The 17761-nt window shown below is 34.4% G+C and overlaps 1 protein-coding gene, 1 long non-coding RNA gene and 1 other non-coding gene across 5 annotated transcripts; 1 reads left to right on the forward strand and 2 right to left on the reverse strand.

Moving 5' to 3' along the window:
* Positions 1–3082: 3082 nt before the first annotated feature.
* LOC109619351 (uncharacterized) lies at positions 3083–6703 on the reverse strand. Its single transcript, XR_010707413.1, has 2 exons — positions 5635–6703; positions 3083–3376 (listed from the first exon to the last, which is right to left on the reverse strand). It is a non-coding gene; the product is annotated as an uncharacterized protein (transcript).
* LOC136269841 (uncharacterized) lies at positions 6689–15641 on the forward strand. Its single transcript, XR_010707414.1, has 2 exons — positions 6689–6837; positions 15523–15641. It is a non-coding gene; the product is annotated as an uncharacterized lncRNA (long non-coding RNA).
* LOC105333001 (heterogeneous nuclear ribonucleoprotein H) lies at positions 11169–16242 on the reverse strand. 3 transcript variants are annotated; one of them, XM_011435777.4, is made up of 10 exons: positions 16125–16242; positions 15551–15641; positions 15275–15433; positions 15038–15181; positions 14295–14433; positions 12826–13064; positions 12257–12606; positions 11993–12128; positions 11700–11858; positions 11169–11580 (listed from the first exon to the last, which is right to left on the reverse strand). In XM_011435777.4, exons 1-10 carry the CDS (start codon positions 16137–16139, stop codon positions 11441–11443), a joined length of 1572 nt encoding a protein of 523 aa, XP_011434079.3. In that variant the 5' UTR covers positions 16140–16242; the 3' UTR covers positions 11169–11440. The 3 variants fall into 3 exon arrangements, with proteins under 3 accessions (XP_011434079.3, XP_011434080.3, XP_011434078.3); XM_011435778.4 differs by having other exon boundaries at positions 12257–12594; positions 16119–16242; XM_011435776.4 differs by having other exon boundaries at positions 16119–16242.
* Between the last annotated feature and the right edge of the window lie 1519 nt (positions 16243–17761).

The raw sequence follows: 17761 nt of genomic DNA on the forward strand, positions 1-17761 counted from the left end.
CCCTTTCTCCCAAAGAAGTGAATATCCACAAATTAAAAAGGTAAAAAAAAAAAAAGGGGGATCGAAATGGAAGGACAGCTGACGGCTAATTGAAGCACTTCATGTAATACCGGTATTTTTTATACAATGAAAGAAAAATAAAATGCTTTCTTTGATGATTCTTGCGGGATATAAAGGGGGCGACATTGCAGAATTTTTTTTTCTGCAATGATAGCTACCTTCATATTCCGCATGAAACATCAAAGAAAGCATTTTATCGTTTTGATTTACATTTTCCTCTTAACAAATTAATAAAATGATCGTAAAGAGTAAGTAAAACTAACAGATCATTGTGAATGTACATCAGTTCGTTAGATAAAAGAAACAATAAAATTGTTTTCTTTGGGAATTTGAGTCTGACATCATGATTATTTCGTGCAGTCTGTGATTTTTCTTAGTTCGCTGTAGGTTTCGTCCAATCGATATACGAGACGTGTAGATTTCAGTCATGTCAGTTTCTTCAGAGCTATGAATGTACAATCAATGAATAGCAATTAATTTCCATAAGAATTAATGGAGAGTATCTCACTAAACCTTGAATTGTTGCTTTTCGTGCGTAAATTGATAAACGGCATCATTTTAAACGAAAAGCTTTTTCATTGCAAAATTGCTTTTCAGGATAGCTGCAGGTCTGTAGCTCCCGGTCTGCAAAAATTCGGATGGACGACCTCGTCCATTTGAATTTTTTCAGCTATTTTAAGGATAGCTAAAATTCTTGTCAATGTTGCATCAAGCTAAACTATAACTCTGTCCCGAGTTTTTGCTTCCACCACTTTTTGCTTGATATTTCAATAATAGTAAATACCTTTGTGCTCAAACAACGTTCATCCGCTAAAATGAAAAATGTCCAGATTATCTGTTTTGAAACGCCCCCTCTACCGCTTCAGGTTTCAATACACATCCCAAAATTGAAAGTCTACGGAGATTTAGCATTGCATCAGCCATTAATAAGCCCGGATGATAGCGTTAAAAAATTGCGCGATGTATTCCGAGTGTATTCCGAATGGAGAAAAGATGTAAACATTTCCCATTATAAATCTCCGTAAGAAAATTGTTTTCGTTCCTGTGAAATTTAATGAGTGAAAAGGGATAATTGTTCAATGAAGATATCTTGGATATATTCCCTTTCATCGATTTCAATTGTATTTCTTTTACAGGTATGTGTATTTTTTATTAAAAATCATCAAAAAGTGATGGAAGCAATAACTTGGGACAGACTATAGTTTAAAACAATTATCTATCATATTTTAGGATCTTGACAATTTCGACTGGACCCTGCACTATATTTTTTTCAAGGTGCGTTAATATCGACCTTATTAATGCAATTTGAAAAAAAAATCTTTTTTTTTAAGTGCGACTGTCTCAAATTTAAAGCACTTTAAAAAAGAATTCACAAAGAGCGTTAAAACAGCGCACCATCAATAACAGGCTTTAACAAACATTAGAAAGCATTTGTTTTTAGCATTGTGAAATGTTTTGTTAAAATTTATATAAAGGAAGAAATATAAATGCAAAAATATATGGATATATAATTGGTCCTCATTTAGGTTCTTTGTTGTACATATGCAATATTGATACAGTTAACCAGAAAAAACCATCAAAAAAACATATAAAAAACACTGGAAACATTAAAATCTACAAATGTTGTAATTGATATAATGATACACAAAATTCATTTTGGGTTTAATGTTGAAAACAGATAAATAAACTTTGATCATGAAATTAATGAAAAAAATACTTCCTGAAATACTTTTTCTGAAATACTTGATAAAATACTATACTTATATAGATATTTAAAAAACACTGGAATTTAAGTTGATCAGATTTTAATAAAAACACTTTATAGATATTTGAACAATCACGCTTATACTTTATTAATTAAGTACTTAGTAAAGTATTTTATTTAAAAATCTGGAATTAATTATGTTTTACAAATAATAAAATATAGTATTATACTTTCACGTTAAATACTGAAATCTGATTGGTTAAGACCCCGGTGATAATCCGTTCTATTACCCTCAGCGTTAGCAACACACTTAGCAACGGGTAACACAACGAATTGTTACATGCGCGTAAATTATACGAGTACGGTTCGCCGTGGAATTCACGTCATTTCTATATAGAAGCAGTAAGAAAATCTTTAAAATTAAGACATTCAGTATAATAAAATAAATAGTGCCTGTATGGGAGGATAACAGTTGAAATTGACACCCCTCGAAAACCATTGTAAACCTCCACTTCGCGTCGGTTGACAATGGTTTCCTCGGGGTGTCAATTTCAACTTGTTACCCTCCCAAACAGGCACTATTTATATACTATTGCCTTGGCCTCCTTTTGTTTTGACTTAGAGTCATTTTAAAAATTGATTGATTTCTGTTACTAGTATTTATTTTCAGACAATGCATGAGCTTGCACTGTTGCACTGGTCTCATATATTGAAATATAAAATACAGAAAATCTTTTAATGAATTTCATACGCATATTTCCATGTCCATAATGTTGCATATTTTAAATAATAAATTATAAAATGATAAAAAAAAAATTTGTTCTCTGAAATCAATATTCAAATATACTGTATACAGGGTTATTTTCGACTAGTGTAATTTTCTCCCTTCTACAATTGCAAGCAGTTTTGGCCCGTCTTGAATTCGCCCAGACAGAGTTGAGTTTAAAGAGAAATCATTGAAGACATCGGAATATTCGCCAAGTCTTAATTCGCCCGCTGACAACGAGAGCAAAAGGGGGCGAAAATAAAACGGGGGCGAATATTTTTCTGTATTCAATGTTTCATAAACGATAATTCCTCTTGACGTTTCTCGATTTTCTTCTCATTTGAAAATATTCTATTTATATATAGTAACATTTGGGATTTGCCTGTCTGCATTCAGCAAATCCCAGCGAAAGATTAACTGATTTTTCTTCAAAAAATGAGATAAAAATCAAAACAAACGAAGAAAATTAAAAAAAAGAAAAAAAAAGATCGAACTTACAACAGAATTGTGTATGTACACAGTCTTTTGACATATTTTCAATAAAAAATCTCTTTTTACGTTGCTACTCTTTATTTTTCTTTTCACAAAAAGAGTACAAATAACATTGCTGTTTAATCATCACCGGCAAAATCCGTGACCTCGCTGTAACGCTGATCATCATCTTCTGAGCGACAAAACCTGGTACACCGCAAAATCATGACGTAAAATCTGCGCATGCTCTCTTTGCGCAATATAACGTAAAGCCAGGGATTGATCTGTGTGTTCAAGTACATCAACCTTATCAACCACAGTTCCTTCTTATCGTTGCTCTTTGATAAGCCAGCTGCATGGAGAAACATGTCTATCTGTTAATAAGAATGTTCTAAAAATTATTCATGCTACGAGCGCGAATTGGAAACAAGGAGCAAAGGGGCCACATCGCTCAACTGAGCATCTGAGTAAAGCAAATCTTACACAAAACGTTCAAAAATCTGACGATTTTATCCAAATATTACATAACAATTTTGTTGTTTTAGATTTTTCTTTATTCCTTTATGGTCCGACGACTTTTTTCCAGGGAATCATGATCAAACTTCAATCCGCCCAATCTGGGCTTTCACACAATTTTCAGCTTTTTTATTGGGGGGGGGGGGGGCTGAATGCTTTACCAAAGGAGTTTAAAAGATTATTTTTGTATCTTCTCATGAAAAAAAAAATTGAGGAAGCTTCCACACAATTTTGAGCTTTTCTCGCCCAATGTTTTTTGAAAACAAGTTTTTAAAACCTTGAATCTACACTACCTTATAATGCCTCTATACACAAATTTGAGCAGTTTTTACTCAATAGTTTTGTTGAGAAAAACATTTTTAAAGATTTTTTTTCTACATTTTCCTATGTAAAACTTGATCCTACCCATTGTTGCTCCACCCTACCCCCCCCCCCCCCCCCCCCCCCCCGAGGACCATGATTTGAACAAACTTAAATCTTCACTACCTGAGAATGCTTCTATGGTGGCATATATCTCTGCCCCTTGTGTGCAAGTTATTTTTCTATTAATTTTGTCAACATGCAAGATAAATATGTTCACATGCAAGATAATTGTGTCAACATGCAACATAATTATGTTGACATGCAAGAAAATTGCAATCAGATAAGAATTATACAAAATCTCAAAAAATCTCAAATATCGCCAACATGAGACATCCAAGATGCTAGATACGCTACCATGCAACTTATTTATGTCGACATGCAACTTATTTATGTCAACATGCAAATTACTTATGTTGACAAGCGAGATAAATATGTTAACGTGCAACTTAGTTATGTTTACATGCGAGATAAATATGTTGAAATGCAACTTATAAGTTGTATGTCAACATAACTAAGTTGCATGTCGACATAAATATGTTGCATGTCAACATATTTATCTTGCATGTTAGCATAACTAAGTTGCATCTCGTAATAAATAAGTTGCATGTCGACATAAATAAGTTGCATGTTGACATCAATAGGTAGCGTATCTAGCATCTTGGATGTCACATGTTGGCGATATTTGAGATTTTATATAACTCTTAATTGTTTGCAGTTTTCTTGCATGTGAACATAGTTATGTTGCATGTTGACATAACTATCTTGCATTCCAACATATTTATCTTGCATGTCGACATTATTAATAGAAAAATAACTTGCACACAAGGGGCAGAGATATGCCACCATATGCTTCCAAACAATTTGCGTTTTTCTGGACATAAAAGTTTTTGAGAAGGTTTTTAAAGATTTTCCTATGTAAAACTTGACCCCCCCTCCCCATCATGGCCCCACCCTACCCAGAGGGCCATCTTTTAAACAAACTTGAATCTACACTACCTGAGGATGCTTCTGGCCTAATGGTTTTTGAGAAGAAGTTTTTTTTAAAGATTGTCTCTATATATTTCAATGTAAAAATTCATTCCCCATTGTGGCCCACCCTACCCCCAAGGATCATCATTTAAACAAACTTGAATCCCTTAAAGAGGGTGTGGCCCTTCATTTGAACAAACTTGAATATTCTTCACACAGTGATGCTCTGTGCCAAGTTTGATTGAAATCGACCCCGTAGTTCTGGAGAAGAAGATGAAAATGTGAAAAGTTAACAACAACGACAACAGACAAAGGACAAATCTTGATCAGAAAAGCTCATTGGAGCCTTCGGCTCAGGTGAGCTAATAAAAAACATGTATCTCTGTATGGCAACAGTTTACTAAATGTTATATTAACTTTCAAGGACTTGCAGTGAGCTTGATTATAACGTTTCTTTGGTAATGTAAAGTTTAAAATTTATGGAGTCAATTTTGTTGTTTTTGTTGTTGCTGGTATAAATATATTGGCCAGCGCTGACATTGACTTCAAAATGAGTGCAGATTTTATAGATGAAATTTTTATATGTCAATAAGAATATGAACTAATTGTGAAAGAAGGTGATGTTATACTAGTATGTACTAGCATACATTCTTTAACCGTTTTAAGTTAATAACCATAGTAACACACGATTTTTTTTGTAAGAGAAAAATCAAATTCTTCTACTAGATTTTAAACTGTTGTATATATTAACTAAACGAAATCAATAAACTCATTAAATACTAACAAGAAGAGGTCCCCATAGGAAAACAAAGGTGAATATCGAAGTTATAAGAAATGCTGTCACGTGCTTGTCATAAACTCCGGACACTAGAGAGTTGTCGAGTAGCAATGCTTGATTTTCTGCGTTCCTGCACGTTATTCTCAGAGTCATCATACCGATGATAAACGTCGAAGTCATAATTGAGATCCCTAATCCCGAATATACATAGGCAGCAATCCTATTGCCAAAAGACTTGCTGGTAAAATCTAGAAAGCACCAAGAACCCGGGTAATAAAGTTGACTGTTTCCGATGCCAACAAGTTGAAAACTAGATATCAGGGCTGATACCAACAAGAGAACGCTCAATACTCCTAAATATTTCAGTCTCGATGCGGCAGTGGACTGCCGAGATATCAGTGTTAAATGTAGATATCGGTCAATTGTCATCGCGCAGACGATCATGCCGGAAGTCATGTGACAAAATGTCTCCACGAACGAAAGAAAATCACATAATGGTTCGGATAAACACCAGGTGAAATGGGACACGTATCTTCGAAGGACAAGGGGATAGCAAGCACAATTGTTCAGCAAGTCCGTCATCACCAGGCCTGCGAAAAAGATGTAGAAAGACCGCCACTGATGATGTAAACGGCTCGTCCACAAAATCCCCACCGCTAAAACGTTTCCTACAATACCTATTACCAGCTGAAAGTACACAGGGAGAGCATTTTCTTTTTCGTCCAATTCGCACAACACGCGATATGCAGTCTTATTTCTCATTATAGTCGAATTCCTATGTCATAAAACCTTCATAATGGCAACTGTATTTTCATATGTGTACCATTCCTTCTCTGGTTTACGCTCATTTTTTTACACCCAGGAAAATAAATTCCTTTCATGATTCTAACCACTGAAAATCAAGCACCATAAAATTATCTTTGCGATCCAATTGGAATTTATTTAAAAAAAAAAAAAGTGAATTACAATATATGTAATTGCTATCGTGTACATGGTAATTCTTCCCTATCATCAAACGAATCAGATTGGTACACAATGACACAGGAAACAAGGCACGAACTGTCAAGTGTTAAGTTCCTGTAAGTTATCAAAAAAGTGTATTTTATTAAAGTGTTGAAAAAGTTAAAACGCAAATAATTCACTGGTTATCTTGTGAAGACAAGAAGTCCACATGGTGAAGAGTAAAACGATCCGTCAGTCAGGCTTGGGGTAATGCTAAATGTAATGGTAATGCATTGCAATGCATTACATGTTTTCAAAGTAATGCTAGTAATGTGTAATGCCACAAAATTAGCATTACAAGTAATGGTAATGTAATTCATTACTTTCCAAAATCTAGTGTAATGCTGGCATTACATGGCATTACTTTGCATTACTATGCTTATTTATGCATGTTCACTTTAAAAAATGTGATGAATAAATGAATAGTTGAAATTGAATTTGACAAAATTTATTTTTTTAAAATGAAAGAAATAATTATTGAGATAAAAATGTTTTAATTGTATTATTAAAAAAGATTTTTGTACAAACTGTGGGTCTGAATCTGAAGGTAATATACATTTTTGGGAGTTGATTTTAATCAACTCTCCTATGCAGTTACTCAGACAAACCGAAAGTGAAACAGTGTTTGGACCTCAGCACAAATCATTGCTGCTGACAAGACTTAGTTCTTGAAAATAATTGATAAATTTGATGCAATGTATGCTAAAGCATTGTTTTTCAGGGAACTTATTTATAAATACCTTGAAAATAGTCAGATTTTAAATGGTATGAACAATTTAAATATTTTTGGTAGTCGTATGTATATCCTACGCCATAGTTCAATATAGTCTCGTTCAACTCGACGCTCGGCTGTCTCCGTAAATCCTTGTCGGAGATTTACGGTGTCAGCCGAGCGTTTGGTTGAACGAGATTAGAGTTCAATATTGCTTGGATCCATACAATTTTCGAGAAATATTTCTATTACGTAAAGGATATAAGCCAAAAACTGTCCATTCTGTGAGAGAAAGAACTGATCGAGGCCCGAAGGGCCGAGTTCAGTTCTTTCTCTCACAGAATGGACAGTTTGAGGCTTATATCCGACTTAAAACATTCTCCTCTTTTGTTTTAAGAATGGACTTCAACAGGTACACCAGTAGACAATGAAAATAGAGCTATTTATAACCACCCCTAACAAAAACGCGGTCCTGAGTAGAATTCTGTTTCTATTGTCTACTTAATGGACAGGTACAGGTGACTTTTTAGGTATAACTTGAACTGCATGATTTTTCATTCATTCACACAACTTGTGTTTTAGTATCGAGATGTTTTCCTCTGATGGAGAAAGCATTTTCTTAAAATAACTCAGTCAAAATGCAAGGATGGTTATGAAAATCATCCAAACACAGATGGTGTTCTAAGTGACATTCTAGATATGGAGGCTGTGCCAGATTTTGATTTAATTCGGAACTGTGTCTTTTCTGGTATCTCTGATGAAGATATGATTAACGCCAGTCAAGAGGTAGAGAGCAATAATAGGTTTTTAAAACCTCTGAATCAGCAGGATTTGGATGACTTAATACGGAGTGGTTTATCTAAGAAAACGGAGGCAAAGTCAAATCTGGATTTTCCTGATTCCACACATGTATACAACTGCATTTGGATTATTTTCCACTCATGTACCAGTGCATTTGAATTATTTTACAGAGTTGTGTCAATTCATTTGGATTATTATATTTCAAAGCATGCTTAATTAAATGTCATTTTGTTCTCCGATGTATGGCTTTGCATGCTATTTGTTTTATTACACGTCACCTGTACCTATCCAATAAGTTTACAATTACTATCCATTATTTTTTACTGGGCAGATTTCACTGTCCATTCTTTAAAATAATGGACAGTTTTTTAAACTTATTGGACACTTACAGGTAACTTTTTGGATTTATTTTCAAATCTACAAGCACTTTATGCCATATAATGGTTTAAAATAACAAAGGATTGCATAACAAAAATGTTTTAATGATAGTTTGATTGAATTAATTTTATCTTTAAATATTATTTATCATGATTCATATGGGGGTTTCTCGACATTCTTGTCGAAAAAGTCCAAAAATTCATATTATTAAAATGTGCGTAATTCAGATTAGAAACTGCATGTACTTGTCATGCAAAATAACATATCATTGATTTTAAAATAAATAAACATCGACAAAATCAACTCCCGTCAGTTCTTTAGTACTATGATTATTTATTTGAGTGTCCAAGATACACTCAACAAAGATTTAAACTTTTTAATCAATTGTATGACAATGGTGTACCTTTTCATATTAACTATATTCTTTATGGTAGTTCTGACTTTTCATACAACTTTAATTGTAGGTGTCAGAGTAGCGTAGTGGACACTGCACTCGCTTGTCACCGCTGCGACCCGAGTTCGATCCCCGTGATCGACAGTGGTGGTATGTGATAGGGTCTGGTGGTCGCCCGCTTGGACACGTGGGTTCTCTCCGGGTACTTCGGCTTCTTCCCACACCAAAACCCCTCGCGCTAACCATGCTAACATCCGTGCCAACGAGAGATATTAATATAAGATGTAGAACTTGCTTATCAATCGTTGTAAAATAAACATCAGTTTTTTGTTTTTGTTTTTTTTAAATTGTAAAATTGTTTCTTATGTTCATAGTTATATTATAGCTTCTAAGCGTTTTTGATTTTTTTTTTTCAAATGGGCTGGATCATGACACCAATATTCTATGTATGTCTGTCGGTATGAATGAATGAGGTGATGGGTTTATAAATGTAGGAATGAATGTGGTCATGTATATGCTAAAACTAAACAACAAGTTAATTTATCATCATATGACAAAAGTCAATATAGTCAATATTTATTATCCAATTATCCTTTGTCTTGTAAGCAAATATATCAATAATATATCACTGTAAACTGGTAAATTATACTATATACTATATTCTATGATTATTTTATAACACCACTTCTTGACTTTGTATTTTGGAGAGGGTTTATATAGGCTTTGCCTGTTTCCTTTTCCATTTGATTACTCAATAAAATATGTTTAAATTAAAGATTTTTAAAAAATCATTTTTTGAATTGTAAATATTACTAAAAATAACAGCACAGTTTCATAACATTTTTAAGAGTGTTGTTATTAAGAGTTTTTAATAATTTATTAAACAATTTACTCCAATTAGTTTGCCCTTGAATAAGAAATGTGTCAACAACACACTATGCCCCCAGGATAATCTAAGTATCAAAACAATCTATTGTTATAAGAAGTGCTAAACACCCCAATCCCCTACCCTTTGCTATGTCCCAAAGGAATACGAGACAGACATGCACCTTTAAAAGCAAAGTGAATGCACTGTCCATCCATGATGAAAATCAATATCACTTCCAATATTATAACCCATTTGAAAATAAATTTACTTACTTATTCTCTCTCTCTCTCTTGTATATTAAGTACACTGTATGTTAGTTTGGACTGATAGAAAATACAAGATTCATGTATTTTTTCTATAATTGCACGTAATATATCCTAAGATAAAGATCGTCAAACAGTACTTTTCAGTCCAAGCTTCGACTGCTCCTGTAAAACATTTATTTAGTATAGCTGGGAAGATTTTTGACGGCGTCAGTATAACATGCAGGGAAAAATTTCCGAAGGCAAGTTCCAATCAAGTGTGTGTGAAGTTTTACTTTTGATAGCCCATATCCTTTTGACGACGGAATTGTAATATTGGGGTTATTTCCTGAAGGGCAGTCGCACTGTAATAAAACGAAAATAAAATTCGGGTTTCGTAATAAGGTGGAATTTTGTTTTATGGATCTTTAAAGTATCATTTCTGAAACATGACTTCGGAGCAGTCTCCCATGGTAGTCGGAGATTAACGGAGACAGCCGAGCGTCTGGTTGAACGAGACAAGAGTTCAAAATTGCTTGGATCCAGACATGTGTATAATTTTTAGAAATATTTCGATTACTGAAACATAGTTTGATGGAATTTATTCTATCTTTAAATATTACACAACATGATTCATATGTGGTTTTCTCGAAATTCTCGTCGGAAAAGTTCGAGAATTCATATTATAAAAATGTGCACAATTCAAATACAGATTGAAAACTACTTGACATGCAAAATAACGTATCGTTGATTTTAAAATTAATAATAATCGATAAAATCAACTCCCGTCAGTGCTTTGATTGTAAATGTTGTTAGTGAATTCGCTTTTTCTTTTGCCAAATGAAAACTGTATAATACAAGTTAGGATAATACTTGGTAATACATGTAAATGCTTACTGGTATGTAAACTATGACCTTGGTTCACGATTACAAAGTTCTTCACATTGTCATAGCTTACAAAGCATTATTGACAAACCTAAATAATTTCAAGTTACTTGTACAAAAATTTAAATCTTTTTAAAATAGTTTAATTTAAAATTACAACAAGTATTAGAGGGATTGGCTCTATCTACAGCTTGCTAGATACTAGTAAGCTAACAATCTCAAATATTTAATTTAAATTAAGAAACAGACAAGAAGATCAATGGTGTTCATTGATTTAATCAATATATACATGAAAACATGTAAATTTCAAACACAATACTCACAGAAGTAAATGATAATGGACTTCACTACATGAAATCAATGAGATATTCAATGGTATTAGCATGATTTTGGGTATTACTTGGAAACAGTAATAAATTGTCACTATAACACTCATGTCTTTCGGGAAAAACCATGCTGCACTCCAAAAAGACTGTCTTCTATTCAACACATCCTCTCTGCTTAAGATTCTTTTCATTTTCATGATATCATCAGAAAGCAGTGTAGTTTGGATTTCCCATATTACCGCCCATATTGCCCATGCCTCCGCCCATGTTGCCCATACCCCCACCCATATTGCCCATACCACCCCCCATGTTGCCCATTCCACCTCCAAAATTGTTCATCCCTCCTGTAAAATATCAAACATACCAGTATTATGTAGGGTACAATATAAACATATTTGATGACAAGTTACATACAATTGCAAATATCATTGCAACTGTATTTTAAACTCTAAATAGATTTTACCTTCAAAATCCTCTGATTCATCAAAGTCTTCTCCATCACCGTAACCCCCACCCATGTTTCCCATGTTCCCTACCCCTCCCCCGTTGAATCCACCACCAGGTCCATAATTCTGTCGTCCAGTTGGTGTGGAATTTAAAAAGAGCTCTATGTATCTGTGCTCTGTAAAAAAAAAACAATGGCAATATTATGAACGTTTATTTTTAATTCCTGGATCATCAGCAAACAAAGAACTTTTATATATTACCAAATTTCAATTTTTTGCAAGTTTCGAAAATACATATTCATGTACTTACGCATATTTTTCTTGTGTCGGGACATGGCTTCCACTGCATCAGAATGAGTTTTGAAGTCAACATTGGCCTCTCCTGTTGGTCTTCCATTTGGTGCGAACTCAAACTCTACTCTAACAGGGGTCAATGGAGAAAAGAACTGTGGAAATCAGAAATACATTGTAAGATTTAAAATACAACCACAACTTTTTCAGCACAAAGAACAGTATAATAAACTTGTTTCAGTAAATCATAAAATCAACTATAGTTTCACAACAACAGACTTACATCTGCTATGTCGGACTCGAGGGCTTGGAAAGGGAGTCCCCTCATGTGTACAGAGTGACCAGTCCGGCTGACGTAGTGACTGCCTGGGGTAGCTCCTCTCTGTCGATTGCCACCTCCCATCCCGCTCCCTCCCATTCCACCCCCCATGCCCCCTCCTCCTCCTCCTCCCATACGTCCGCCCATGCCTGGGCCCATTCCCCCTTCTCCACCCATCATGTTCATTCTTCCTCTCTGTTGCTGCTGCCTCATCCCCATGGGACCTCGGCGGTTCATGCCACCACCTCCACTGCCAAAGCCTGGTCCTGGTCCGTAGCCACCATTGAAATCATCAAAGTCATCTTCAAAGAATCCTAAACAATTGACCAGAAGAGCCATGACAGAATATATATATATCAAAAATACTTAAATGGTCCCTAAAGAAGTTTGTTTTCTTCTTCAACTTTACCACATCCAATTCTTGGTGATTTTTGTTTTTCTTGCCATATTGATTATGTAGTCCCCTACACTTCAATTTCCCTGTAATTCTCAACACTACAGACAAACTAGACAGGAACAGATTAAGCTTTTACCTTTTACATTACGACTGCCTCGACCCATGCCATATCCCGACATTCCCATTCCGGGATTGCCTCCCATGCCCATGTTACTACTGGCACCACCTGCCCCCATTCCAAAGCGGTTGTTTCTGTCATAGGGACCTGGTCGCTGCATTCCCCCTCCTGATCCCCCCATCAGTGGCCTTATCCGGGGGGTCTGTCCCATGGCATTCTGGGCCTCTTGCATGCCACTTTTAAAGATTTCAATGTACCTAAAATATTGAACAAATCAATTGGTATGTTTCTAAATTCCTCATGCCAATATTTACCATACTGCCATACACTCACTGATTTGGTATATAGAGATGTACATGTATATCTATACAAAACAAATACTATTCATTAGGGGAATACAAACATGAACAGAACAGAGGGTTTCACTTTATACAACAGTGGTTGCTTTTAGCCAAATACCTTTTTCAATAAATCAAATTATTAAAGAAAAGTTTTGGCATCTGCTTTTTACATTTAATATTCAAAATTATTATCGTTGTTTTAAAACCAGATAAGCACGTGTCGGAAGTTATCCATATATCACAAAATGCAACATATGCATGTCAGGCACAGATTAAAATAAATATACTCAATCTATACTGTAAGTTGTACAATGTACATGTATTTCTATACAAACAGTTCGTTTGATATGCTATTCACCTTCTAAAATCTTTGGAAAATCAACAAGGCACATAAAATGGAACCCTCTGTGTTGTACAGGAGAGCATGCTTATGTTTTATAACAACATATTCTACATGCATCAAAAGCTTTTTGTCCATTTTTCCATTAATTCCAAAGATAATATACTGACACATTAAATCTGTGACCTGTAGATAAATCTTAGTCAAGTTTCTGAATTTTCATCAAATCAATCTTACTATCGCAAACCCTCGTTTACTCATCACTCATTTCTGCTTCCAAAAAAAAAAAAAAACAATAAAAAGAAAATCTGTAAGCTATAAATGTAACCAGGCTAGTGTGTTGCCGTGGAAACCCACCAAGCCCAGTGTTCTCACCTCCCAAACCAGCCAGCCAACCGACCTTCAAGTTTGTAGACCCGTCCTTAACTTCCATCCTACTTTGCTTGCTGTTCAGTTTCTTACAAGTAGCAATATAGCATCAAGGTTTACAAAATTCCAACAAAACCAAAAAGTTATCTCTTACAAGTTATCATTCTTTGTTTGGTTTTTAAATTAGTCCATTAATATCATGAGTTTTAGATTTAAATTTATGAGAAAAACATTTTAATGTACAATCTCTTTCCTTCTTGCTCTTACTTTCTTCTTTTAAAAATGTTTTTTCTTCCCCCCCTTTTTTTTTTACTTAAACTCTAAATAAACTGACACAGCAAGCAAAGAGTTTGATATTTTTGGCTTAGTTACCACCAGAGTTTAACCAAGGAGATACTAATAAGTTGACCACGCCCCAAGAGGCCCTTTCCTCCCACCTGTGCCCAATTCTTTCCTTGTGTTTGGATAAAGCTTTTTCGGCTATCTCCTGTGATGCAAATTGGACGTATGCCTCCCCCGTGCTTCTCCCTTGTCGATCCTCTGGTAGCATTATCCCATTTGGTACAATCTCCAACCCTATAGCCCCCAGGCCCAATGAGAAACATGACATCAGCCACATATATTGCCACAATGTGTAGCAAGTCATTGCATTGCTCTCAGTCAGGGGAGGTTTGTCTCCATTTCGTTTACTCAAAAATCTGGAGTGATTGTATGTGTAAATTAAAAGAAAGAACAGAAGTACATTTATTTTTCATACTTTATATACTTGTAACAAAAATCCTCCCCTAACTGTGTGGGATCTTGACAAATTCTCATTGTACAAGTAAAACTTACAAATCCCGAATTCTGTTTTCCCTGTGTATAAATTATTCTTCCTAATCCCTTCCATTTACCATTCATTAACCAATGACTTAAATCTATTCAATCATTTCATTTGTTGATTATCACTATCACAAATCTCTTGATCCTGATCTACATCAATGATCATTGGTACACAATAAATTTAAACTATATTTACTGCGGTATCTCAAATTTACTCTTTCTCTTTCCTTTTTTCTTTTCTTTTTTTTAACTTTCATTTCTTTTCAATATTGTTTTTGCTTCTGCGACAAACATAGAATAAAATAAAACATAAACATAAGAAAGATTTCCACAAACACGCTAATCATTATTATCTCACCTGTGAAAAATTGAGCAATTTCTTCTTTGGAACAACCAAACGGCAGTCCACGTAACCTGACCACAGCTTCACAGGATCCTGGCATTTGTCCAGGCCCTGCCCTTTTTATCACCCAATCCATTTCACTTTTCTTGGAGCGGAAAACTGAAAAGGCAAAACAAAAAGGGAATCAAGGTTAAACACAAATCTTCCATTAAAACTTGCTCCAAGAACTAGGAACACATTCCCAATACAAACCTTCAATATATCTGTTTCCCATGTGTTTATTATGACATTTCAGCCCTCTCTGCACATTGTCTTCATCTATCAACTCCACAAAGCATTCTCCACTCGGCCTTCCCTCTCGGGAAAATGTAAAATGGACTCCCTGTTCTCCATCTACTATCTCTACGTCTTCTGTAAAAGTCAAAGAAGTAAATATATTCTACTCTAATTTCCTGAGACGTAACATGCTGCAAATTTTACAAAAAATTATATATTTACAGAAAAGAGAAAAAATCATCATCAATTTACCTCCGAAAAATTTGACAACTTCAGATTCTGTTGCTGACCATGGTAGTCCCCTCAATCTGACAACACAGCCATCTTCATCACCAATTCCTTGCTGAATAGGGTAAACAAAAATACATTGAAAAGTGAAAAACATCCAAAAACTTTAACAGTGAAATTTAATTATAAATATAAAGAATGGATTTATAGTGAAGTGGGGCTTTTTGGAGGTTGTGGTTTAATATTTTCACTAAAATCACTATTCCTATCTGTATTCCTGGTCTCTCCTGCATGTCTCATACTGCGATTTTCTTACTAAAGGCAAAATTATATGTGTGTATGGATGTATGTATAAATTATTATAAAGTTTTCAATTGCCATGTTAAAAAAATTAGTTTATTTTCGATTCAAGCACGGAAGTAAAAAAGAAATTTCCCACAAAGAAGCCAATAAAATGGCGACGCCGCAAGGGGGAAAATTTATTAACGCAAGTGCAAGTAATCGGAGAATGTTAGGGAACAAACATTGAATGCCAATACACAGTATAAACATAACTATGTCAACAAAAAATATATCAAAACTTGAAACTCACATATACCTCTTGTTTCATCATTTTTTGGCACTTCGAAGAACGCTTCTCCTCGTGTCGATAAAATTGGAGTTGGTCGGATACGGAACATAAATAAGTACGAATACCTTTTCGGACAAAAACGGATTAATGCAGAGAATTTAAATAGCTTTATGTATATTTTAATTTTATTATTATTTCTTTTTATTATTACCTATGAATTTCGTCGAACTTTTTTTTTTTGGGGGGGGGGGGGTTGGGAGAGGACAGAATTGTTTTTTTTCTAAATGTATTTAGTGTTTTAGAAAGAAAAGATATTTTCAAGCAGATCGATCATCCAAAAGTAGGCTATTTGAGCAGGCTCAGTACAGAAATGAAAACGATACGCACAATCCTATTAAAATCATTGATATAACTGATAATCAAATAAATGGCAGATTAGATAACGACTAAAAAGCGTATCAACGCTTTTCCAAAAGTCATAATTAATAATGCGATGAAATGCGTTAATGTTATTTATGTCTCTGGTTTTAACGCAAAAAAAGTTTTTTTTATCCAAAATTTTCAAAAGCAATATAGGTCAAATAAGGACAACAGTTTTAGATTTAAGCCGGAAAATATCCTCTGTCCCAAATTTATGCTTCCACAACTCTTTGCTTAATATTTCGATAATCATATGAATATCTAAGTTGTGTCCAAACTGCGTTCATCCACTAGAGTGAAAAAGTCCACATTATCTGCTTTGGTGCACCCTCTACCGCTTCATGTTTCAATACACAGCCAAAAATAGAAAGTCTACGGGGATTTTGCATGACAAACGATATGAAAAGTACCCGGATGATTACGTTGAAAACCTGTACGAGGTGTTCCGAGTGTTTCCGAATGGAGAAAATATATAAACATTTTCCATTCTCATGGTAAAAATAGAGGAGGTGTGAATGAAAAAATCTTGGATTTTACACCTAGTATAAATTTCAATTGTACTTCTTTTACTGGTATATGTAAGTTCGTTAGAATTTGTCAAAAGGTGACGTAAACAGTAACCTGGGACAGACTGTACTGCGTGTCAGATTGCCAAATTTTTTCCTACGGGGGCCAGGAATGCATTACTATTGGGTCACGAATTTAACACAGAAATATATATTAGTTTTTAATTTAAAAAAGGACTCAAAACTCTCTTCTTTTTTTCTTTTCTTTTTACTTTTACACAGAAATGTATTTTTTTTTTTAAAGCTTAGTTTAGACATGACTGCATGAATAAATATAAAACGTACTATAGGCTTTTGTATTTAGACAAGATTGCCCAATGCATTTGCATATAAGGATATATGATAAACTAGTTATACCAGTTTATACATGTAGCTATTTGGTTCAAAGTTAGAAGCTGTTGCTTATATGAGGGTGATATGACAAATGGACCTTTTGGGAAGGCGACATTGAATCATATAGGTGTAATTGCAACGGTCTGTGCAAATCATGAGAGCAACGAACCAACTTTGTTACATGTTGTTGGTTGGCACAAGCCGTTGTAGTTATGATACTACGGAGGGTACCTACATCTTTCAAAAACAATTCAATAGACAATACATATATTAACATATCTAAACCACTCTTCAGCCTTGTCTTCAAGAATGTTTGATATTTCAAAATCCTTGTAATATCCTCAG

Source organism: Magallana gigas, chromosome 7, assembly GCF_963853765.1.
Source record: "Magallana gigas chromosome 7, xbMagGiga1.1, whole genome shotgun sequence".
NCBI classification, from domain to species: domain Eukaryota; kingdom Metazoa; phylum Mollusca; class Bivalvia; order Ostreida; family Ostreidae; genus Magallana; species Magallana gigas.

Coding starts and splice junctions, on each gene's coding strand:
- LOC105333001 (XM_011435776.4), bottom strand. CDS start 16,139: ATGATGAAACAAGAGGTATAT. Junction 14,434..15,037: donor AATTGCTCAATTTTTCACAG/GTGAGATAATAA, acceptor TGGGGGCTATAG/GGTTGGAGATTGTACCAAAT. Junction 13,065..14,294: donor AAGGAAAGAATTGGGCACAG/GTGGGAGGAAAG, acceptor TCAATATTTTAG/GTACATTGAAATCTTTAAAA.